Source organism: Vicugna pacos, chromosome 17, assembly GCF_048564905.1.
Source record: "Vicugna pacos chromosome 17, VicPac4, whole genome shotgun sequence".
Taxonomy (NCBI): domain Eukaryota; kingdom Metazoa; phylum Chordata; class Mammalia; order Artiodactyla; family Camelidae; genus Vicugna; species Vicugna pacos.
This window is the reverse complement of record NC_133003.1, coordinates 53802751-53826841: the sequence shown is the minus strand read 5'-3', so window position 1 is coordinate 53826841 and position 24091 is coordinate 53802751. Positions and strand designations below refer to the sequence as shown.

The following is a 24091-nucleotide window of genomic DNA, read 5'->3' as shown; positions in this document are numbered from 1 at the left end:
CGGGGACGGGACCGAGAGCGGCCCTGGGGGCGGAGTCTGATCGGAGGGCAGGTCTGAGGCCGGAGTCCGGCTGGGGGCGGCCCCGGGGCGGCGCCCAGCCCGGGCCTGCGGGCCGCACTGGCCTGGCACGGAGCGGAGGGCCGGGCCGGGCGAGTCCGGGGCGGAGCCGCGGCCGCGGGGCCCGGGCCGGCGGGCAGGCCGGGGCGGGGCGGCCGGCGGGCGGTGGCGCCCTTTCTCCAGGTGTTGCGGTGCTTCCACGTCGCCAGGCGGCCCGCGGCTTGCGCGAGCCCAGGCCGCCCCAGTGTCCGGAGCGCCGGCGCTCGGGCTCCCGCGCGGCCATGGCGGGGCCGGGCCCGGGGGACCCGGACGAGCAGTACGATTTCCTGTTCAAGCTGGTGCTGGTGGGCGACGCTAGCGTGGGCAAGACGTGCGTGGTGCAGCGCTTCAAGACCGGCACCTTCTCGGAGCGCCAGGGCAGCACCATCGGCGTGGACTTCACCATGAAGACGCTGGAGATCCAGGGCCAGCGGGTCAAGGTGGGAGGCCGCGCCTGGGGCCGCCGTGTAGCCGGGCCCCAGGCACGAGGGTTCGGCCAGGGCCCTGGAGGGTCTTCCCGGCGGGGGCAGGGTCCGCGGAGAGCGCCCCGACTGCTCGGGGGCGGCTGGGCCCCTGTGGCCCCCTCCCCTTCCTCCTGTCCGAGCAGGCCTGGCCTCGGCGTCGCGGCCGGCTTCGGTGTGCAGAGCCCCCGCCTCGGGACGCGTGGGTGCGTGACGGAGGGAGTGCAGAGGGGGAGGCCCTGCCCTCCCGAGCTACGTACACCCCTGGGGGACTTTGCTCCAAAATAGCTTCTCCAGTGCCAGGCGGCTGGGCGCCTCGGGTGCGGGCACAGCGGGGCGCCTGGCCGGCCTGCCCCCGCCCCACCGCGGTGGGAGCTCCCAGCTCGGCCCTCGGGTGGGGACCCCAGGCAGAAGACGACACCCCCCACGACTAGGAGGGACCAGGAAGTAGTTGCTTCTAGGACCGGAGGGCCAAAACTTTTTGTCAGAATTTCCGGCCTGGCCACGCCTCCCTGCAGTCTCTTTGTGGACCTGGTGGTGGAACTTTACTCGGCTAGGGCCGGCCTGGGTCCCCTCCCCCAGCTGCAGCTCGGGAGGAACTGAAAACTTCACAGATACCGGAAGGTGGGGGAGAGGACCGAGCTTTGGCAATGGCTCTGAACAGACACAGCAGGATGTCTTTGCCACAGTGTCCTGGCAATGGTTCGAGAACTAATATTTGTGATTAATGAATCGGTTTCTTAACCTGGCGTTGGCCCTCCCTAATAGAGTCAGAGACCATTGTTCTTGCTCAGTAGCTTTACTTAACCTCGCTGCACGGAAATCCTTTCCGTTCTTTCATGGATTTGCGTGTACACGCGCTCCGGGACAGCTCTAAGAGCCCCGGGCAGGCGCCAGGCAGGGTACGGGTTGCCTCCTGTCATCTCCGTGTTTTCTAGTTGAGCCAGGGTGGTTGGAGTCCCTTGAGCCGGCATGCTGGGATGCTCAGCCTCCCTGGGCTGCGGTGGGCCTGCTCACGGTGGCCTTCCTCCAGGATACTCAGCTCTTTGTTTCTGCAAAATTGGGATAATTTTTGGGTGTTGCCTCCCTCCTGCCCACCATGGAGAAGAAGTAAGCCAACAGTCGGTATGCGACCACAGTGCGACTAGAGTTGATGTGACAGGGCAGCAGAAACTCCCTGCCCAAAGGGCGTTCTTTCTTTTTGAATATTCTTTTGGGTTTCTGTGTGTTTTTGGTCTCCTTAGGATAGGAAAAAAGAATAAGGTGTGGCCGGCAGCGTTGAGTCATTATTCGGGACCACCCTTTAGAGCAGGTGGTGAGGGAAGGGCTGTGGGATGGGTGGAGTGTGTCCGCAGACGCGTTTGTGCCCCTGAGAGAATGCCAGCCGCCACGGGAAAAGTGGCCTGTGGACGGACAGGCATAAACAAGCTGGCTCCCTCTCCTCCTCCCCTTCCGCCGGTGCTGGCGGTGGTCAAGGAGGGGGCAGGGTGTTCCTGTTTACCTGGCGAGATAACGACCTGTGCTGAGCTTGGGGTGTACCGTGTGCCCGGCGCAGGTTATGCAATGCTGGGCAGGCAGTGATTGCTTTTCTTCTGGTCACCTCCAGATCGCTCTTCTTGTGAGGCAGTGGGGGGACTGGGGCCAGGAGAGTAGTGGAGGCAGGGTAGACTCCTACGGGTTGCTCCGGCTGCCCCCTGGGGAGTTTGTTGAGTGCCAGCTGTTTGACAGATGTGTTCTTGTGATGAATCCCATTTCACACAGGACAGGTGTCCCCGGGCACGGAGCTGGGAACTGAGACGCAGGGGATTTTTCTTCCAGTTTTTCCAACTCAGTGGCATTGGGGTCTTTCCCCCACACCAGATGGCTTCTTGCAATCTGATGGTTAGGAGTGGGAAACCATGTGGCGGTTACTTACCTCATCATTTTGCAGTGGGAGAAACCTGAAGCCAGCGAATTAAAGCTGGGTGGGTGTGGGGGGACAGCCTCTCCAGCCCCGGGTTCTGGGCCATCCTGACTTAGCAGAAGCCGATCGTTCTTCCCCACCCATAAAATACCTCCGGGGTGTCTTCCAGCAACTTTTTTTTTTTAAATCAAGTTTACTGAAGTTTGATTTACACACAGTAAGCGTCACTCATCTCAAGTGTACAGTTCTGGGAATTTTGACGATCGTGTACAGCCCTGTAACCACCACCACATTCAGGGTATAGATGACTCCCATTGACCCAGAAAGCTCCCTTGTGTCCCTTTGTGCCAGTGTCCTCCCTTCACACCAGACCCTGGCAACTGCTGCTCTGTTTTCTGTCCCTACAGTTTTAGCAGCGAGATTTGAACTGGACCCTTTGATGAGCCAGACTTCATGGCTGCCATTTCTGCAGAAAGCAGTCCACATCAGGGATTTAGTTTAAAGCCTTTCCAGGCCTGTCTGGGGTCCAGCAAGTACCCGGCACGGGCTTCTAAGTCTCCTCCCTGTGCTGCGGGTGCCTGTTAGTTCTTGCTCTCCAAGTGGCCTTCCAGCCCCTCTGAGCCCTGGGGCTGGGGTGCTGCGGGCTGTGGGGGGCAGGCCCAGAGGCCACTGGGCCTTAACTAACTTCTCACCTGGTTGAGCAATACTAGTACTTTTACCTAGTTTTACACTGAAGTTCCACTTGTTTTTATTTGACTGAGGAGTTCTGCTGCCAAAAAATAAAAAGTTTAAAAATCCCTGACCTAATTAAATCACCTTTATTTTTATAATCACTTCCTTTTTGCAGTCAGACATCCAGACCCCTTACCTGAAGAGGAGGGCCCCTGCCTGCCTCACCCACTCCATCTCCCTGCCTCTGCCCCATACTCAGGACTCTCCAGCCTCACCAGCCCTTTCTGTGCTTCAAACATGCCTGCCCCAGGCCTTTTGCATCTGCTGCCCTGCCTGTCACACACGCTACCCCCCCAGATACCTGTGTAACAGCTGCTTTGTCAATCAGCTCCTCCTGCCCAGGCCACCTCTTCAGAGAGAGGCCTCCCCTGACCTCCCAGCCTTCCATCCCATTACAGGGTAAGTTCAGGGGTAAGTTCATGGCAGTTCCCAGGACTTGGCGTTCCCTTGTTTGTGGGTCTTCCCCGTATAGTGTTGGCTCCTCGAAAGTGCGGGTTTGCAGTCTGCCTCAAGTTCCTGTGAATCCCCCATCTACAACAGTGGTAAACATGTGGTGCTCACTCCATGTCTGTTAATGGATTTTTATTTACAGGGAGGAAGCGGAGGCCAAAATAAGGGAAGGGACCAGCACGCCCAAAGCCACACACGAGTCAGTGGCAAAACCAGACTTTTTTTTTTAATTTGAGTTAATGTTTTTATTGAAATAGACATCAGTTACAATGTGTCAGTTTCTGGTGTACAGCACAGTGTCCCAGTCATGCAGATACATACATACATTCGTTTTCATATAAAACCAGGCTTTGAACCCAGGGTCTGCCTGGCTCTTAGGTCCAGTGCTCATTTATACACTTGACTACCCTCCTGAGTCCCTCTCAGTTGGTAATGATGACCCTGAGATTCTGCAGGTTAATGAATCTAGGGAAAATGCAATTTGACCAGTGCGGTTTGAGAGCTGCGTGTGGACCTGGGCATTTTGATAGGTTTTCAGTAATGAGGGTTGAAACCCCAAGGACTTTCAGGGTGCTTGTCAGCTGACAGGACGCCCGGCCAGCACCAGATGGCTCCCGCAGCTGCCCTGCTGGCTAGGAGGACTGTCCGGGGCGGTGGGCTCCCAGGCCCCACTCCACGTGCACCCACCGTGCCTGCACCGTGCAGACCAAGCTTCGAGAGCAAATCTGGAAGCTGCTGGTCGCTCTGGACATGCTCAAAATAGTTGAAAATTCCCTTTGTGTGTTTTTGGATCGTTCATCCTCAGGACTCAGAGTTTCAAACTTGCAAAGACATAAAAAGACGTACAGTAAAAAGAACAAACAACGACTTCCATTTTGGTCCCCCTGTAAGAAAAGGCAGTCAGTGCGTCTCTTCCTCATCTGTCCTGCAAGTGCTGCTGTGGCTGGAACCGAGGAGTCACAGATACAAGGGATTATTTTATCATTGCTGTTGTTAGCATTCTCCCCCCTAGGTCAGACAGATTATTTCCCAACCCGCCCTCCCCACCCCTCACTCCTCCCCGCCTCCCAGTCCCCCAGGAAATCTCAGCCGGTTCTAAATCCTGAAAGCGTCCCGAGCGAGCGCCTCTCCTGCTCTTATCTGGGGCGACAAAAGGCCTGTTATGTAAATTGGTCTGTGCACCGCGCAGAGCCACGCTCCCAGGCTGGCCTTGGACAGTTGCGCCCCTTTACTCGGCCTCTGTCAGGTTCACGGTCCCCGTGCTGGGGAGGCTGCCAGGGCGCTCCCTCACAGAGGCCCAGTGCTGCCCTCGGGCCCGGGCCTTCGCAGTTCCGGACCTTCGCCTCGGGCTTCCCTGGGCTCCACGGGTCTCCGTGTCCTGTAGCGGCTCCTGGCGCCTCTGACAGAGGGGCAGGGCCAGGTGGAAGGAGACTTTGGCTTCTTTAAGTTTGCAGCCTCAGTGCTTTCAACCAGGGGTCTGGCTTTGCCCAGGGGCTTTTCCTATTTGGAGAAAATTGGTTGGACTTTTCCAGATTTGATCAGAAACAGCAGAAGGACGGTTAGATAAGTTCTGGGTCATGCTGGTTGTCTGAAGAAATCTGTCCTTGGTGCCAGTGACAGCCATCCGTACTGCAAAATGAGCCTTACCTCCCGAGGTCTCTGATGGTCTTGGGGCAGCACTCATGATGGAAAGGCAGTGGGAAGAGGGCCCGTGTGAGAGCCCTGGGCACCGGAGCCAGGTCTGGGCTCTGCCTGCTGGGGCCGTGGGTGCGTGACCTCACGGCTTCTTACCTGCTTCACCTGTAAACTCCGGGCTTTGAGGCCCCAGCCCACAGCGGACCCTCAGCAGGCGGGAACTGATGTTGACTTGGGTCCCTGGAGAGAGTGGGGGGCCTGGGGTCTCAGGAAACGTCTCTTCTCAGCCCGGCTGACCCTGTGCAAGTTACTGCCCCGGTCTGCTGCCCGTGTGGTGCATCGGGGTCACAGTGGGGGGCAGCGTCGCCCAGGGTCTCTCCCTGCCTCCTTTCCCTGCTTTTGCCCCACGTTTGCTTTACCTCCTACTGGCCCCCGTGTAGTGCTGGGCCTGTCGCAGGGCCTTGCTAAGACCTGATGCCACATGGGTTTCTTTGGAGGCTTTGCACGTGGCGATCACAGAGTTTGGCAGTACCGGGCGGCCTTCCCGCCCTGTGTCCTCATCTTCTCAGTTTTCGCCCCATTCTCCCCATGCACTCTCCGCCTGGTCCTCCCAGCTGCCCCGTGAGGGACCCCGTTTCACAGAGGGGAAAATGAAGCCCCAGGTGTGGCAGGTCTGAGCCGGAACCCTGCCTTCCCGCCCCTGGTCTGGTGCTTTTCCTCATCGCCGCGTCTCCCCCTGTCATCACCAACACACACGCATGTACACACACACACATGTGTGGAGCGGTTTGGGACCAGTTTAAAATCTAGGCTGTCAACTTGCACTTGACATTCTTTTACATTTTGATTAGCAGTATTATAGTAACACCGTAACGCCATGTGCTTTTTAAACAAATCCTTATTAATTCAGATTAATTGGGAGAAGTGCATATGGCCAGTGTGAACAGAAGAAAAGCCTGCCTTCTAGAATGGCCTACAAGCGCCGTTTTACTGGGCAGCGACACAGCCAAGCCAGTGCCATCAGAGAGGGGCCTCCCTCACCCGCTCTGGGGAGCTGGTGAGTCGGAGTCAGGACCGGGGCTGGTTCCCAGCGCCTGACTCTGAGCTCCAGGCTGCCCTCCCTCATGCTTGGCCTGCGTGGCCTTGCAGGCCTGCCTCTCCTGGGCCAGGAAGAGGCCAGCTAGCCCTCGCCCAGGCGCGTGAGTTTCCACGTAGGCTCGGGAACAATTGACAGGACACCTTCCTGAGTCTGGACTCTGACCAAAAGTGATGTGACTGATTCCTAAAAAGTAACACCTTCGAACTTAAATGTGGGAATTGGAGCTGTCCCTCTCAAAGTGGTCTCCTTGAGAAATTGTATATGTGTGTCCTAGACGTTTTATCAGCAGTGACAGCCCCTGCTCAGAATCCACAGAACCTGCAGCTCTGCCTTTGGCAGGTCCTTCAGGGTGGATTGGACAACTCTGAAGGTCAGAGTGGACCTGGAACTTGACACGATGTTAGGAGGCCTTTGGTCCCAGATGAGGTCAGACCATAAAACTGAAGTCTTGGCTCACAGTGGGCCAGGGACCTTGCCCGAGGACCCGAGGACAATCACCATGTGTGGGGGACAAGGGTCACCCTGATTTGAGAGGCCTGCAGAGGTGGCCTCCAGCTTACAGCGGACGGTCGGTGGGTCCTTCTCGGTCCTTGTGTCAGTTTCCTTGGCTGCCACGTGGGGTCCCATCATTCCCTGAAGAAAGTTCCTATAGTGTCAAGCCAGGTTCTCTCCACCCCTGCCTTTTTTATGCCTGAGAAGTATAAAAAAGTGTAAAAATCAGATCTTTTTAAAATTAAAAATATTCTGTTTACACTTTGCAGTGAAACAGTTTGGTTTAATATGTTTTTTACTCTTAGGTTTTGGGTCTGTAGTGGGAACACAAATAGGGGGTGATTTCAGGATGAAAAAGTGGATCACAGAATAAATTTCAGTTCATTAGCTGTGAATTGCATTGCTGCCGTGTTTGCATTATAGACAGAATACATAGGGAGAAGTCAACTTTATTATTGGAATCAGAAGGCAAACACCTCAGTGTAAACTCTGGGTTTTCTTCTCCAGAATAAGCTCTCGACCGTTACTGGCTGAATGGACAAGCAATTGAGGGTGGGGACCTGTGTGCGCAGGAGAGGGGTCAGCGGGTCTGGAAGCTCTGCTTGAAGAGGGGGGTCCGTGCTGTGGGAGCCTCGGGGGAGACGGGTGTGGGGCGCGGGGGTCCCTGCCACCGGGAAGGAGGGGTGGTGGGTGGAGGGCCGCGGCGTGCTAGGATGCTGGGGCAGTGTGCTCTGTGTGTGCGTGTGGGCATCAGCATTTTGTTTCCATAAATTGGTATTTCCTGACCATCCTGTCTGAAGTAGTACTCTGTGAGGTTTCTTTTTAAAAAAATCTTGATCAAGACATAATTCATACCCCATAAACTCCCCCATTTAAAGTGTATAATGCATTGTGGTCTTTTTCGTTTTTGTTTCGTATACTCACCAATTTGAGGACATTTTCATCACCAGAGGGGAGCCTGGCCCCCGTGAGCAGTCACCCCCATCCCACCCTCCCCAGCGCGTCTCTGTGGAGCTGCCTGTTCCGGACACGCGTGTACGTGGAACCACACGATCATGGGAGTCCCTGTGCGAGGCTTCTGAGGTCTGAGTTACTTTTCCTGGGGGGGTGGGGGTGGGGGAAGGTAACTAGGCTCCTTGATTTGTTCATTTACTTTCAGAGGTGGTGCTGGGGATCAAACCCGGGACCCCGGGCTTGCCTCTACCACTTGAGCTGCTCCCCCTGCCCCGGGTCTGCGTCACTTCTCACCCTTCCTGGGGCTGCGCAGTTCCTCCTTCCTAGCCCTCCCCCCACCCCTCACAGTCACACTCTGCCTGGTTCCCAGGCCCCGAGGGCGCGTGGGCTCTGCTGGTGACTGCCCCCAGCCCTGAGCTCCCGGCGTCCTGGCAGGGGCGGGGGCCCTCTGCCCCGGGGAGGCCATATTTCCCTTCTTCCTCTCCGAGCTCCATGTGAAGAGCCTGTACCTGAAGCCCTAGGGAGCTGGCTTTCGTTGCATCGATTCACCCCTCCTTGTCATTCTCCCTGTTCTCTGGGGGTGGCGCGGGGCGAGAGCTGGCGCGCGCAGGCCTGTCCTCCAGGCCCTCAGCCCGCCCCTCCGTGTGGCGGCCCGGCTCCGTCCCCAGCTCGCTGACGGGCTTGTCAGCTGCACCTGTCCTGATGCTCGTTTCGTCCTTTGCTTTTTGACAGTTACAGTTTTTGTCTTGGTTCTTTTTCACATCAGTGGTACTTTCATTCTCAGGATGTTCTTAATACTTTCATTTTCCCCAACTTGTTACCGTGACAAAGTTCAAACATGCAGGAAAGTTGAAAGGATAACACTGGGAGCCCCTGCATACTCCGCCTGGACCCAACAGTTGTTCGTGTTCTGCCTCATCTTTCTGTGTATGTGAGAGAAATTTTTAATTTGGGAGTAAGTTGCAGATACTTCATCCCTGGAGACCCCAACATACAACTTAAATTTTTTTTTAAGTTTACTTTCTCTTTTTGGGGGGAAGGGAGGTAATTAGATTTATTCATCTTTTTAATGCTAGGCACGCGCTCTGCCACTGAGCTGTACCCTCCCCCACACGACATGCAGCTTTTAAGATAAGCGCGGTACCTGATTGTACCCGAGCAAATTGGTGTCTCTGTGAGACCATCTCCTGTGTAGTCCATTCTTTGGTTTCCCCAGCTTCCTCCAGAATGCCTTTTATAGTGCTTCCCCCTTGGGCCAGAGTCCCCAGCGATGCCTCACTTCCCTTTGGATGACTGAGTTTTTGCGCTGCTTTCTGGGTTTCTCCCCCGCTTCCCCCCTGGTGTCTTTCCCCTTGTCCCCCCCACCCCCCAGTATTTCCTGTAAGCTGGAGGTGGAGTTGAGAGGCTTTGGGCGAGACGACTCACGGGCCCTGTTTGCGGCCCCGCTGCCCGTGGCAGGTGCGCGTGGTGCAGGCGCCCTGCCGGCGGTGAGGCCAAGTTTGAGTTCCACTCATATTTATTGTTAAAGATTCATTTTTGCTCTGTTAACTTTATTTCTTGGACGGTCATTTAAGAGCCACGGCCTTCAGCTGGCCTTTTCTGTCTGTTGCAAGTTAAGTGACACAAAGAGGGAAAAACACATAAAACTTAGCAGGTGCCCTCTAGAGCTTAGTCATGGTTGTTGGCAGAGTTTACCGTCTGACACCTGGGACAGAAGCTGCAGGTGCGAGTTCAAGGTGTGTTCCGTGAGGTCCTCCTCTCTCCCACGCGCTCTTCTGAGCACCGACAGGAAATGTGCAGACAGACGGACATCTCTGTGCTTCGGGAGCGCACGTCTGGTGGAGGGACAGATGTGCAAACAGCTAAGTAGCCCCAGTGCCGTCTGTGCCACCGCTGCAGGGACTGAGTTGCCGAACCAGGAACTGGGTCACGTGGCCTGACCAGCACACGTGTGTACACCGTGGCGACAGCAGGCCAGATATTTGGACCTGGGACTGTCCCCACCCTGCAGGGCCCTGCCGGTGCCGGATGCTGTGCTGTCTCTGGCTGTGTGCTGGGCGCCCAGGGCACAGACGAGGTGCCGTCCTCTCCCCGAGTCACAGAGGCCGTGGGCTTCGAGCTGGGCCCGAAGGGTGACAGCTTCTCAGGGAGGAAAGACAGGGGTGCTGCTGCGAGGCCGTGTTTCTGTGCAGCCTTGGGAGTGGGAGAGGAGCCTGGCTGGAGTTGGGGGAGATGGGGCTGGATGGGGCGTGGGGCTCACCTTCCAGACGTGCTAGGCGGTGTGTCTGCCGGTGGAGGAGGCCGACAGGTCAGCTTTGCCTGATGTTGGCCAGGGGCCCAGCCACAGTGCCTGGTCCAGGGCACCAGGATCAGGCCCAGGGGACCCAGTGTGGCCGCCTCCATCAGTCCAAGGAGCCTGGCCTGTGTGTCCCCAGAAGCCACCTCCCTGGGGGACACAGGCTACTGCCCCCGGGAGCAGACCCTCGGCCTGGCAGGGCAGGTGCCTGGCATCCTCCCTGCGTGTTGCTGCCCCCATGTTCCGCACGTGCGCGGTGGGGCTGTGAGCGGGGAAGAGGCCGTGGGGGGCGAGGGTGGCCTGGGGTCCTTGTGCAGCAAGAAGGGCCTGGCAAGCTGGCAGCCCTGGGCTGGCGACCAAGGCAGGACTCACCAGTGGAGCCTGGGCCTTTCTCCTTGTATTGCCTCCTGCCAGGACTTGAGGAAAGGCTGGCTGGTTTCTGCAGGGGGTGTAAGTCATCAAGGAAGTTTCATGAGAAAAACAAGGCCCGCGGTCTGTGGAGAGCTGTGTGCCCAGCAAAGGGCACTGGGCTTTGGCGTCGGACCAAGCCCTCCTGCACGGCTTCCCGTGGCCCGAGAGCCCTCCTGCAAAGGTGGGAAGACTCTCGGGCCAGGCTGCCTGGGGTGGCGTGCACCGAGACGGGTGCCCTGGCAGAGCCCGCCCAGAGTGTCTCCAAGCACGCCTGCCACCTTCACTGCCCCGTGCCCCAACTGGCCCCGCAGGATGGCCTGGTCACCGCTGTCCCCTAGATGCTGGAGAGGAAACACAGACGCCAGGAAGCCACCTGAGCTGCGGGGTAACAAGGGACAGAGAAGCAGCCTCTGAGCCCGGGATCCTGAGCAGCCGTGTTTTCTCTCGGTCCGTGGCCTGCTTCTGAGTCCAGGCCGAGCTCTTCCCCGAAAACCGAGGCAGGAGAAGTGACAGTGCCTGGCCAGGGAGTGGCCACAGACCCCCTCCTGGCCCAGACGCCCCACATCCCGAGACGCGGTGAGCAGCAGCCCAGGGGATCGTATTCACGTCCATCTGACCGGTTTCTGGAGTTTTGTCCTGAGAACTGATGTTTCCGCGGTCTCTTTCTGCTCTGAAGAAGCAAGGAACGTCCCACCACCTTCGTCGGCACCCAGGAGAAAGTCTGTTCAAATAAACCCTCTGCTGTTTCTGTCGGGAGCGACGGAGCTGAACACAGGTTCTGGGAACTGCGCCGCCAACGGTGCAGTTTGTTTTATTTCTTTATTAGGTTTATTCAGCCTTCCCACCAGGGCACGTGGGAACACTGCACCGGAATCCCTGGAAAGCAGCTCTCCCCCACCGGCCTCATCGCCCCACAACCGGCCCGACCGCCAGGACCTGCCCGCAGAAGGCTTCCTTCCTTGTCGGGCACCTGCTCTGCGCCTGGTTGCTGGTGGCACAGAGGACTGCCGTGGGGCCGGTTCCTGCCAAAGCCCACTCTCCGTGGCGACAGGCCAGCTTGCGGGCCAGAGCCCCACCTGCACAGCCCTGGGTCGGTTCCCCTGAGGCCTGCTCGGTGGTGATTTGCGGGGTGGTTTTTTGAATTTGCTTCAGGCAGGATGTCCTGTCTGCCCTCTTGCTTCACTTTTTGTTCCTTGCCTGGCCTCTAGGGCACTGAGTTTAGGACAGCTGACTTATCTGGTGTGTGCTGCTGCAGAGGCTGAAGTAAAGGGCTGTGGACCATGACAGAAAGCAGACTGAGTCCACGTGGCACTGAGGCCCAGGCTTGGGTGTTGGTGGAGGCCACTGACCAGGTGACCTTGAACTGGGGTCCTGAAGTTTAGGTAGGAGTTCGCCAGAGGTCAAGATGAACGCAGTCCATCCTAGAAAAGGAGGTAATGACAAAATGATAATTCCCCTCATGGGTGCAGAGACCAGAGGGACAGTGTGGACTGGGAGTTACTAGGTGTGGCGCTTAGAAGAGAGAGCAGCCTCATCCTCGTCTTGAGACAGCGCTTCCCGGCTGTGGCAGCCATCTGTGGGCCCGAGCCCGCCCGCCACTAAGGCAAAGATGGACTGGAAACCCAGAGCTCTTGCTGCCTTGAAATCCCCACCCCACCTGTTTGAAAGCCACCTGACTGACCCCTGCTGAGCTGGAGAGAGGCCGCCCCAGGAGCCCTTTTCCATCCTGACTGGGCCTCCCTTCCACTCTCTGTGCCCTGAGATGCTTCTGGACCTCACTCTGGGTATCAGCAGCCCAGAGGATTTCCCCCAAGTCGTCTGGCTGGAAGGTCGGACGGAGAAGCTGGCGGTGTGCCCACCAGTGGGAGGGGGCGTCAGGTGGGGAGGGCTCAGGTGTGATTCGCAGTACAAAGTCCCTGTTGTGCAGGCAGAGGGCCTCCGGTGGGTGGGGAAGGCGGCGGGGTTGGGTGGTGGTTTCAACTTGGCAGGTGTTCTCCGTAGTTGAAGGCGGTAGTTCAGGGCCGAGTGTGTACACTGGGGAGTGAAGCACTCCCCGAGGCTTGTCACGATGCCAAGTACCCCCTGGTTGGCTTTCTTGAGCCAGGGCCTGGGGTCTGAGCTGCTAGAGAGAGGGCAGGCGGGGCAGGCGGGTGCTCGTCCACCAGTGGACTGTGTCTTTATCCAGCACCTTCTGCATGCCAGGTGCTGTGCGAGGGGGTGGGCGTGGGCAGAAAGCTCGCCAGACACAGCCTCTGCCCTCCGGAAACCCATGTAGGGGAGGGAGAGTAAACATTTAAGATGTTTGGCAGGGGTGGGGGGAAGGTGCAGCTCAGTGGTGGAGTGTGTGCTTAGCATGCACGAGGCACTGGGTTCAATCCCCAGCACCTCCATCAAAAAAACTAACTAACTAAATAAACCTAATTACCCACCCCACTCACACCAAAAAAATTTTTTTAACATGCAAAATCAGTAAGACAGCTCAAAACAAAAGTTTAAAAACAGACAGAATAAAGACGTGCACATGTCAGGTCAGCACGGAGCGCGCTGTAGGAGCGTGCTGGGGTGAGGGGTTGGGACGGCGGCCATTTAGCGGGGCTGAGATTTGAATTTGGTTGGAATGTAGGGAGGTGACCATCTGGGAGGAGGATGCTTCAGGCAGGGGTCCTGATGAGGCCTCGGGTGCTCAGGGCGGCCAGGAGGCGGCCACGCTGGGTGGGTGACAGCAGAGAGCTGGTCCCCTGGTAGGATCTGAGGGGCTCAGGGGACATGCTTGGGGGTGGAGAGCAGAGGGGCCGCAGGATCTCAGCCATGTTCTGGTGGCTCCACTTTGGGTGCTGTGGGGAGAGTGGACCAGGCACCGGGCCGAAACCCGGGCAGGTTGAGGGCAGGGAGCCCGGGGCGTGGCTTGGTGGAGTGGCGATGACGGTGGAGCTGGTGATGCGTGTGACGGGGAGGCAGACAGACAGACAGACGGTCCTGGGCTCCGCACGATGCTAGATGCCTTCCTTGGCCCGTCGCTGCGCCTTCCAAGCACACCTCTCTCCTCTGTGACGCTGCGCTCGGGGCCCTGCAGGGCTCCGAGCCGGCTCCTAGACAGCCCGGGCCGCGCGCCCCGGCAGCCGGTTCAGGACGGCCAGACTGCTCCTCGGGCCCTCGCATAGCTAAGGCGGCGGGTCAGGCTCATTGCCCTTCTCCCCCAGTCCCCTGGGGCCCCGCCGAGGGGCCGGCCTGGGGCTTCGGTGGGGAAAGCAGCCCCCGCCCCCCGGCCTGGCTCCTCCCGTCTCTCGGAACGCGGAGGCCGTTAGCGACCAGGGCAGGACGCCATCCCCGCCCCCCGGCCCCGCCGGCAGCGTGTGCTTCACAGACGGCAGTCAGAGCACGGCCAGGCTGGCCTGGGCTCCCAGGGGCAGCCCGAGTGAAACAGAGATGGAGGAAGGGCCAAGGAGACTGTGTCTTCACGTTGGTCCCCGCAGGGCAGGCTGACCCACGGGCTGGTGAGCCCCTGTGCTCCGTGGTTCCCGACAGGCCTCCCGGGCGGAATCGGAGAGGCCCCCAGGCAGGCGGGGGGGCTGTTCCCACGTGAGGCTGGGCCCTGTGGGGAAGGCTGCGGTGCAAGGTGTGGCTAAGATGTGCGAAGTGGGACGCAAGGGGCGTCTGGCACACATCTCCCTGCTTCAGACGACCTCCTGGAGCCTCCCGCTGCAGTGGAAACCAACTCCACGCTCCCTCTGGGAGCCCACCTGCCCCAGCGCCCGCCGCCTCCGGCTGCGCCTCCTCGGGCTGGTGCTCCGCCCTTTCTATCTCCACTGTGGGGGCTGCGTCCCGCCTCTGGGCTGCCACCCTCGGAGGCCCCCCTCCCGGGGAGCCTCTCCCATGGCCTTTGTTGTTCCCAGAATGCTCTCACCCTCCTCTGCAAGCGTCCTCTTGGCTTCTTCATGTCTGCCTCCGTTTCATGGGAAAGTGAGCTCTGTTTCTGTTTCACCCCCTGCAGCATCTCCAGATCCCCACCGGGGGCTGAACGTGGCGGGAGCTCAGTGCGGACTGAATGAGCAGACGCGTGGCCCTGCACACGGCCCAGTGTGTTTCTCTTCGGGCACCTTGTGTGTTGTACTTTGCAGTAAAGCTCCTCTGCGTGCACTAACCCCAGCGTGATGACTGCTCAGGAGCACTGTTAAGTGGGCACGTCTGCCCAGCCCTCCCTGTGCCGGGGGCTGGGTGCTGGGTGTGTCATCTGACCCTTACAGCATCTTTTTTTAACAGACGAAAACCTGAATTAAGTTCTAGAGCAGGGCCAGCACACTGGTGAGTGGCAGGACTGGCCTGGACCGCAGGCCTGACGGCCCGAGCGCTGACTCTGCCCTGGCGTTGGGGGAGCCAGGCGACAGCGTCACCAGGCACGGAAGGACCTGCTTTCCAGAAGTACCTCCCCCGTTGCTGCCCGGATTTCACCGTCGTTGGCCTAGATGCCGTTGCCTGTAGCTGTTTTGTTGGGTTTTAACTTGCAAATTTTTATCGGTTGTGCCTGAAGATGATTATAGAGTCGTTAGGGTCAACGAGGCACAGAAGGCCTCCTGGACCCCACCCCCGCCCTCCAGGGCCGTCACTTCTGGTTCTTCTGAGCGACGTGGTTTTTTCCTCTCTCTTGGTTACACTGCCACCCTTCCCCACCCCCGCCGTCCCCTCCCTCACACGTACCCAGTTACAGGCATGACCTGTTGACTTCCTACTTTGGGAGATGAGGATTTGACTAATTCTCAGCTCTCCTCAGCCCCCACCTCTCTCCCTCTCCCTCTCTCTCTCTCTCTCTCACACACACACACACACACACACTCTGTGCCCTCCCAGGAGAGCTGCTGAGCAGATCCCCTTCAGCTCTGTTCTCAAAACATGTTCCAGGTTTGCTCACTTCTCCCTGCCTTCACCGGTCCAGCCGCCATCTTCTCCCTGGTTACTGGCCGTAACCTCCTAACCGGTCTCCCCATGGCTCAGAACCTGCCTGGCTCCCCACCTGCACTGAGTGGAAGCCAGGCTCTTGCCGGGTCTGCAGGGCCCTGTGTGATGTGCCCCCTGGACAGCTCCCTGTCCCTTACTTCCGTCTCCCCCTTCCCTCTGCTCCAAGCACACTGGTCTTCCTCTTATTTCCTGTACATGTCTCTGCTGCCTCAGGGCCTTTGCACTTGCTCTTCTCGCTCCGTGGAATGCTCACCTCCCGGGCATCTGCACAGTTCGCCCACCTTTTTCAGATCTTTACCCAACAGTTAGAGGCCTCCCTATCTAAAATTTCATTCCGCACTTCATACGTCATAGCTTCTGCCCTTGTTGTTTTCCATCTTATCACTAACATACTTATTATATTATTACTTATTTTATAATAAATATTTATATTCAATATTTCTATGTAAATAAGTATGTATCCTTATTATCTACTATTATCTTACATAGCTCCGGTCTCCTACACTAGACTGGAAGCTTGAGCACAGGAATTTGCATCTGTTTTCCTGGCCCTGGTGTCTCTGGGCCCTAGAACGTACAGCAGGTGTCCAGTGAGTACTTGTTGAAATAACTGAGTAAACACATCTGCACCGGTAGGAGCTGAGCTGCTCGCAGCCACACCGCGGGGCCTGCTGCCGTCGTGCCTCGCTGCCCTGCTCACCAGGTTTTCCTGGCAGTAGTGCTCGTCTGGGTTTTTGCTTGGGCGTATTTACCACTGATGCACCTCCAGTCTCGCCCCTCATTGGTGCAACTCTGCTTTGCATCTCTCTGACACTTTGGGTAACTTTCCTCTCAGTATGTTGCTTCCTCTCAGTCCCATCTTCCTGAAGAAGTCTCTCCCAGAGCGTTCTTGATTTCTGTCTTAGTGTTTTGTGTGGTTAGAGGGATATTCTGTAAGAATTGAGTCTTTTGAAGTTTATCAAAGGACCATGGCCAGAGGCAGGCCACACACGGTCTCCTCCCTTGTCCAGGAGGACCTGGCAGCGGTACTGATGGTGCTTGTTAAAGTGAAGACAAGGGCGGGGTGAGGCCAGGCTGGACCAGCAGAGTAACACTGCCCGTTGCTCTGCCCGTTGCCCCCGGGCCCTCAGCACCAGGTGAGCATCGTCCCGGGTGTCACTGAGGAGAGCCCGAGAGCTGGGGGGGCCTCCCTGCAGCCCAGAGAGCGGAGGCACAGATGTGCACACAGCCAGCATCACCAGGCCCCTGGGGCCAGTTCACCACCAGCCACGTCCCCGGCAGGGAGTGTGTTCAGGGGAGAGAAGACGCGGGGTTGCGCACACTTCCTGCCGCAGTGCAGAATCCACCACTCTCCCCAGGGTCTCAGGAGGCAGAGGCAGAGGCAGGGCTGCTCGCCTCCCCTTTGCTCCACCTGTCCTGCTCAGATTGGCCACTGACTTGCTTTCTAAGGGCTCAGAGGCCTCCCTGGCTCTGTCCACCTCCTGGCCCTCCTGTGTGGCTCCTGCCAGGGTGTGGGGCTGTGGCCTGCCCAGAGGGAGGAGCGCTTGGGGGGGTGGGTCTCAGGGCTGGGCCCCTGTTCCCCAAGCTCGGCGGCACCTCCAGGCTCACAGGGCCCCTGTCCCTTTAGCTGCAGATCTGGGACACGGCCGGCCAGGAGCGCTTCCGCACCATCACCCAGAGCTACTACCGCAGCGCCAATGGGGCCATCCTAGCCTACGACATCACCAAGAAGAGCTCCTTCCTGTCGGTGCCGCACTGGATCGAGGACGTGAGGAAGTACGCGGGCTCCAACATCGTGCAGCTGCTGATCGGTGAGCTGGGTCGCTTGGCCATCTGTCTGAGTCCCTCCTTCTGAAGCAAAGTGCAGGCCAGAGGACAAAAGGGGCTGGGGTTGCCTAGACAGCAGCGGAGCCAGGACCTGAACTGTGATCTCGCAAATTCGGACCCTGCTCATCACTTATAAAGTGACAGTCAGAGCTGGGATGTGGGGACGGGGGACAGGAAGCAGTGCTGGCTTTGCAGTTACCACGGTTACCACAGGCCGCACAGCGGTCCAGGTCCAGGCGGGTTAAGTCTTCACGTGTGTTCTCATAACCCCGCCTACTCCTCATTAGTTGGGGGCCGAGGCTGAGAGGCTCAGAAAAGTGAAGCCGTTTACGCCAGTCCACACAGCCTGTGAGCATGGAAGTGTGGACTCTGAGTTCAGTTCTGCTGATCGTAATTCAGTGGCTTGCTCCGTGCACCACACCGCAGAGCAGGGCTTCCCCAGGGCCGCGAGCCCTGAATCACCCTGCAGGCTTGGCACAGCCGGGGTCCGGCCCCCCGCCCCACAGTGTCCGGCCTGGGGGTCTGGGCAGGGCCCGCAAATGTGCACTTCTAACAAGTTCCCTGGTGACAGGGTCACCCCGTTGTGAGCTCCGCGGCTGCAGGGGGTGCTGTGACCATCATTTACCTTTACCTCCTGCAGGCACTTCCCAGACATGGACTCAAGGCACTTTGCACCATGTGTGTGGCCCCTGGGTCCTTGTCCCCACAGTCAGGCTCACTCTTCTAAGACGAGCTTGTGCAGGGGGGCCTGGGCTGGGATGCGGGTGCACTCGGCAGGGCTGGGCACCCCGGACAGGAAGGGAGCTCTCCCTACCTGGCTTCACATTTCCCTTTTCACCCAGGACTTTGAAAACAAAACATTTGATTACAGAGCATTTTATACAAATACAAAATAAGGAATGGTACTACAAGCCCCAGACCCACCAGACGCAGCAGCGCCTGTCCCCTTCCCTCTCGGTCCTCGTCCCCTCCTGCCTCGTTCTGAGGCAAGTCCCTACCCCAGACGATTTCCCCTGCAGAGGTTCCAGCATGAATCTATAAAAGATGTACACACTTAAAAGACAGATGACAACAGTACCATTTTCACATCTAAAAGGCACCGCCGTCCCCGAGTGTGACCAGATGGCTGAAGGGTGCTCAGAGTCTTCACAGCTCGCAGAGCTCACACGTGCTTTCTTCTTTCTTCAGTTTGTTGAAATTAGGATCCGAATAAGTTCCACACATTGAAATCGGTTGCTGCATCATTTAAAGCTGCCAAAGACATTTTAGATCTTTATAGACGCTTATCTATTTTCTTTTTTGTTGTTGTTGTTCTCCCTATAATCACATTAGAAAAGTCAAACACTTAGAGACTTAAAAAATTCTTGTAGAATCAGGCCAGGGAGCAGGTGACCAGATTATTTAGAACGTAACGAACCACCCCGTCTCATAGGACAGGCAGAGGTGTGTGTGCCGTCAGGGGCAGCTGGAGTCTGTGCTCTTAGCGTCAGAAAAACAAAGTAATCAAGCACAGTCTTGCCGAGAATTTAAAGATTTCAAAGGAAAGCAGGAGAGACTAAACTTCAGGCGTGACAGCAAAAACAGGAGCGAGGCCAGGCGGCTTTACCATCACCGCCCGCTGGGTGCCGGCTCACGTTCACTGCCTCACTTAACCCCTGCTCTGCTGAAGGTGGCGTCATAGACAGGACACTGAGGCTCAGAGATGGAGTGAATTACCCAAGGGTCACACAGCAGGTGACAGGAAGCTGGCGCCTCTACCCAGGCCTTCTTGCTGCTCTAAGGGTGTTCTTTTCAACAAACCCTACTGCTTCTGTGTCTTAGAAGAGGTGGTTTTAATTTTCCCTCTTAATGGGGGCACTGGGGGTTGAGCCCAGGACCTCGTGCATGCCAAGCACATGCTCTACCACTGAGCTGTGCCTGCCACCCTTCTCTGCTGCTTCGACTTCTTAGGAAGAAGCAATAAAATAGACAAGCCTTTGGCAAAGGTTAAAAAAAAAAGAGAGAGATAAGAAGCAGGACTGAAGGACGGGGTAAGAGCACTAAGATGAAGGCAGGTGGATTCCCGCCCGGCTGCATGTACTGGGAGCTGCCGGGAGGGCGGGCCGTCGGGCTCCGCGGGCCTCACCCTGCCCCTGGCTTCCCCGCAGGGAACAAGTCGGACCTGAGCGAGCTCCGGGAGGTCCCGCTGGCCGAGGCGCAGAGCCTGGCTGAGCACTATGACATCCTGTGCGCCATCGAGACGTCGGCCAAGGACTCAAGCAACGTGGAGGAGGCCTTCGTGAGGGTGGCCACAGAGCTGGTCATGAGGCACGGGGGCCCTCTGCTCAGTGAGAAGGGCACCGACCACATCCAGCTGGACAGCAAGGACGTCGGGGAGAGCTGGGGCTGCGGGTGCTGACCGGGGTGCAGGGCGGGCAGGCAGGGGCCGCCCCACCTCCTCCTCCCTCTGGCCTGCCAGCCCAGCCCGCCAGCGCCGGCCCCACCGGGCACCAGCCGGCCGGAGTCTGGAGCCCTCCACCCTGTGGCCTGATGCTTGATGGGGACACTGTCCTCCAGGAAGGAGCGGGATTCCTCCCGCAGGAGGCCTCTTGCACCGGGTAGGGTGTGGGGCGTGTCCTGCCGGCCAGCAGCTGCCCCGCTGTGGGCTTTGCATCCCGGGACTGGCCCGAGCCCGCCGGTGTGGACCGGAGCGTGCTCCCCTGCTCCCCGTGTCCTAGTTCTGACCTTTTCACACCTGAGCTGCTGCAGGGGGTTGCTTTCCAGCAACGTGGCTGCGCCTGGGTTCTCCCAGGCCATCCCGGGGCCTCTGGGTGTACTGCGGGGCGGAGCAACCGCACAGCAGACTCAGGTCCTGAGCTCGGCCCCTGGGAGCCCTAACTCCTTCCAGACGTGGGGCCTCCTTCCTTTCTTCACTGCCAGCTCTAAGCTCACAGGTGCCCTGGGGCCCAGCTCCTGCCTTAATTTAGCAAGACCTCCATCTTCACAGTTTTCCCGGGCACGCGTGTGGGGTCATGCCACTCAGGCTGCAAAACCGGCTGACTCTTAAGCGCTGGCTCTCAGAAGCCTGAGGGTGGTGGGAATGAGATGGGAATGTGGACATTTAAGGGAGAGTCAAATCTTTAACCCCCGAGGCCCAGGTCTGAGAAGGACCCCCAGGGCCCCCGTCCCACCCCATGTGCAGAAATCTCTCCTGCCATGTTCAGAGCGCCAGCTCCCCCAGCGCTCCCAGTCTCGCTTAGAGAATCTCCCAGACAGAAGAGGCGAGGCCCTGGCATCTCACCCCTCTGGGCCCACCACCTTCAATGGCCTCTCTGTGCACTGGGTGCTGAGGTTGGAAGGCGAGGGACTTGGATCACTGGGGCCCAGATCGCAGGGATCAGGCTGAGGGAGCAGGTGATCTTCCCAAGCCAACCCCAGCCTCTCCTGTCAGCCTAGTCCAGCCCCTCGGCGCTGCGCACCACCCCCCAGGGTGGGGCCCAGGAAGTACCTGCCCTCAGAGCCCGGAGGCGGCCGCAGCTCAGGCTTCCCGCGCCTTCCACCCCAGCCCCTGGTCCCAGGTAGGCCTGGCCCCCAAGCCGGAAGCCAGACCTTGTACAGCAGCGCCAGGAGGGGTGGGACTGGGCAGGGCTGCGAGGCCGAGCCTCGTTCTGGAGGGGAAGGAGCTACGGAGGAGCTGGGGTCTGCGCAGAGGGGTGGGAATGGGCGCAGGAAGGCCGCCTGGCTTCCCTCCTCCGAGGCCTTGCTGATGGGAGGGGCCCAGCCACTGGCAGGTGGGGCTGGCGTCTTCCAGCCCCTCCCCTGTGGGACCCGGGCTCCAGCTGTACCATCGGAAGTGCCTGTCCTGGGGTGCACCAGAGGGGCGCCTCTCCAGGCCGAGGGCAGAGGTCCTCCGGCCCCTCCACCTCCCTGCTAGGGGCTGATGTTGAGCTGGGCGTCTAGTCCAGGCCCCAGCTGGAGGACAAGTCTCAAAGATGTCACCTGCTGTTCTGGGGGGTGTGTACCCCCAGTTCCAGCCACTGCTGCTGGGCATGGCCCTCAGCTGCCTCTCGGGGCTCAGGGAAGGAGGGAGCCCCGGCTGCCGGAAGGGTCCCCAGTGCCCACGGGCACAGGAACAGGCAGCTAGCCGCTGCCAGGGGCTCATCTGCCAACTTGGGCTGTGAGCCATCCTCCTCCTGCGCCCCAGACTGGAGGCCTGAACCCTGCACAGGCCTGGCTTACAAGGGGAGGTGGCCTCACGGTGGCTGCTTGGCTCACCCAGAACCAGGAAACAGCACTTAACTCCCCCGCATTCACAGTCCCAGGATGTCAGAGAGCAGGGCCCGGTGGGTCTCCTGCCCCCCCGCCATTCTCACACGGAGCAGCCTCACTCCAGGGGGTTAATCGAGAACTCAGGGGTCACTCCAGGGTCCCCGCTTTGCCTCCCCACCCTCCCACCGTGCCCTGTCCCCTCACCTGGACACCTCACTGACCCCCGTGGACTGGGCTTCCAGACCCCAGTGCCCCACTGCTGCTGTCAGAGTGGCAGCTGTGGCAGGTCCCTCCCCACCCTGACACCCCCGGGGGGCCCCAGTGTCCTCGGATACTGCCCATCAACCGGGTGCCCAGGGCCCCCACAGCTCCTCCGGCTTCTCCCCAGCTCCCTCTTGCCCCCAGGAGGACTCCCTCTCCAGGGGGACACCTCCCTGCCCTCCTCCCACACAGGTGACCACCTGGACACCTCTGAGAACTGGCCCCAGCTAGCCCCTCACTCGCTGTCCTCTCTGGCAAGAATGAGTTCCTTCCTCGCCCCTCAACCTGCGAGGTCCTGAGGTCCCCGTCCTGAGGTCCCCGTCCTGGGCTGAAGCCATGTCCTGCAGAGAGGCGCCCGGGGCCTCCAGGTCAGATGCAAGTGCCAGCGCTCAGAGCCTGCCCTGGGTGGGCCAGTGGGTTCCCGGTCAGGTGGGGCTCCACGACCTCTCTGGGCCTCAGCCCTCCATCAAGTGGGGACCCGGGCTTGGGAAAGAGAAAATGGGGAACTTCTGAAGACAGAATGCAGCCCCGCCCAGGGCTATGGGCGAGAGAGCAGCTTAATCTCTTCCTTTGTTTATAAATCACCCAAGAACTGGAGCCGGTGGGGTCAGGGGCCAGGCTGCGGTGGGGGGGGGCAGCGGGAAGGCGGGCCGCGGAGTGTCCCAGCCACCATGGAGGAGGGCGGGCTGTGGCCTGGGCTGAATGGAACCAGACAGAGGAGGAGGGACAGGGAGCCCGACTCGAGAGTCAGAAAGGGGGGGGGTCCCTGTCCCAGAAGGGGGCTGATCCCAGGACACAGGCCCCGTAGGCGTGGAACTGGAGGAGCTCCCAATTCATATTGAATTCAGTTACTTCTCCCCGGGAGGCCTCCAGGGTTGGGCCTCGGGGACCCAGCGCTGCACTGGGCTGCGGGGAGGGGGGGCGCAGCCCAAGGATTCATTTGGGAAATTTTCACATTGCCTATTTATGAATATATAAATCTTTATATCAAATCTATTTTTTAAAACATGGAAAAGTTGCCTTTATGCAGACTTAGCAGAGCCAGAGTACACATTCCTAAACCATTAAACATGTCCACAGCGGGCCAACGGCGCTCAGACTGGTTCTCTCACCTTGGAGCCCAGAGTCCGCCCAGGTGGCCACATCCCCACCGCCGGCTCACCTGCCTGGCTGGCTGCCGACGGGTCTCCAGGCCAGCGCTCTGTCCATCTGTTGCCCGGAGCCCTGTGAAGACCGCTCTCTGCCCCAGACCAGCGTGGGACCCCTGGGTGGAGAGGCAGTCAGTGCCTCAGGCAGGAAGGGCAGGAGTTGGGTCCCATCTCTGCCAGGGTGCCTGTGGGACTTCGTGTGAGCCGCTGCACCTCTCTGGGCCCAGTTCTTTCAGCTGGGTTTGTGTTAGGGAGGCGGGTGGGGGAGGGCTACTGGGGCATCAGGCCCCTCGTCCCTCGCACTCCTACAACCCTGTGACGGACGTCCCACCACCCTGGATGTGCTCAGGGTGGGAGCCTTGTGGTCACGGGAAGTCGAGCTGTCTCTCCAGGTCAGGGTCTGGGAGGCCCTGGGAGGATCGGACTAGTCCGGCCCACCCTGCACTCCCAGCACAGAGCGAGGATCCGAGCACACAGTGGGTGCTCAAAGAGGTGCTGAGTGCCAGGATCAGGGCCCAGACCCCAGGAAGCCCTCAAACCCTAACCCTCTTCTGGGTCTGTTGCTGGTCCCTCGCAGAGGGACTCAGGGCCCCTCAGGGACATGGGGCTCAGGGTCCCATGTGTGCTGCACCCACCTGCTCCGCCTGCTGTGGGACAGATGGACACTGGGGGTCAGACAACCGCCACTCAGACCCCAGGCCTGCCCAGATCATGCGCGTCCCTGGAAGAGGCATTTTTCCATCAGAGCCCAGGTCTCCTCAGCCCTGGGCCTGATCCCCGGGCTGCCTGCATCCCATCCCAGGAAGCCCCGCGAGGCCCGCGTGGGGAGGGGCTGGAGCAGGGGCTCCTGTTTCTGTCTGGAAGGCCTGGAGCCCGGACAGTCCAGGGGACCCCACTCCAGGCACCTGTTGACCATCCTTCCAGGGACAAGAAAACACCTGTTGTCTGAACGGCCTGCTCTCTCTGAACACCAGGTGTGTCCTCTGGAAGAAAAACCCACAACTGGGCCAGTCTGAGCTGGCATCCCCCGGCCCCCAGGGGCTCAAACCAGGGCCAGGCTGTCCCAAGGGCCCTCCCTGGCCTCTGCCCACTCCATGGGACTGCCCAGACCCCGGGCAAACTCGG

At 59.2% G+C, this 24091-nt stretch overlaps 1 protein-coding gene across 1 annotated transcript; it reads left to right on the top strand.

The window, feature by feature from the left end:
* Positions 1-54: 54 nt before the first annotated feature.
* Positions 55-22911, top strand: RAB43 (RAB43, member RAS oncogene family). The gene is made up of 3 exons (XM_072941975.1): positions 55-536; positions 17110-17293; positions 19457-22911. Exons 1-3 carry the CDS (start codon positions 339-341, stop codon positions 19705-19707), a joined length of 633 nt encoding a protein of 210 aa, XP_072798076.1. The 5' UTR covers positions 55-338; the 3' UTR covers positions 19708-22911.
* The last annotated feature ends 1180 nt before the right edge of the window (positions 22912-24091 follow it).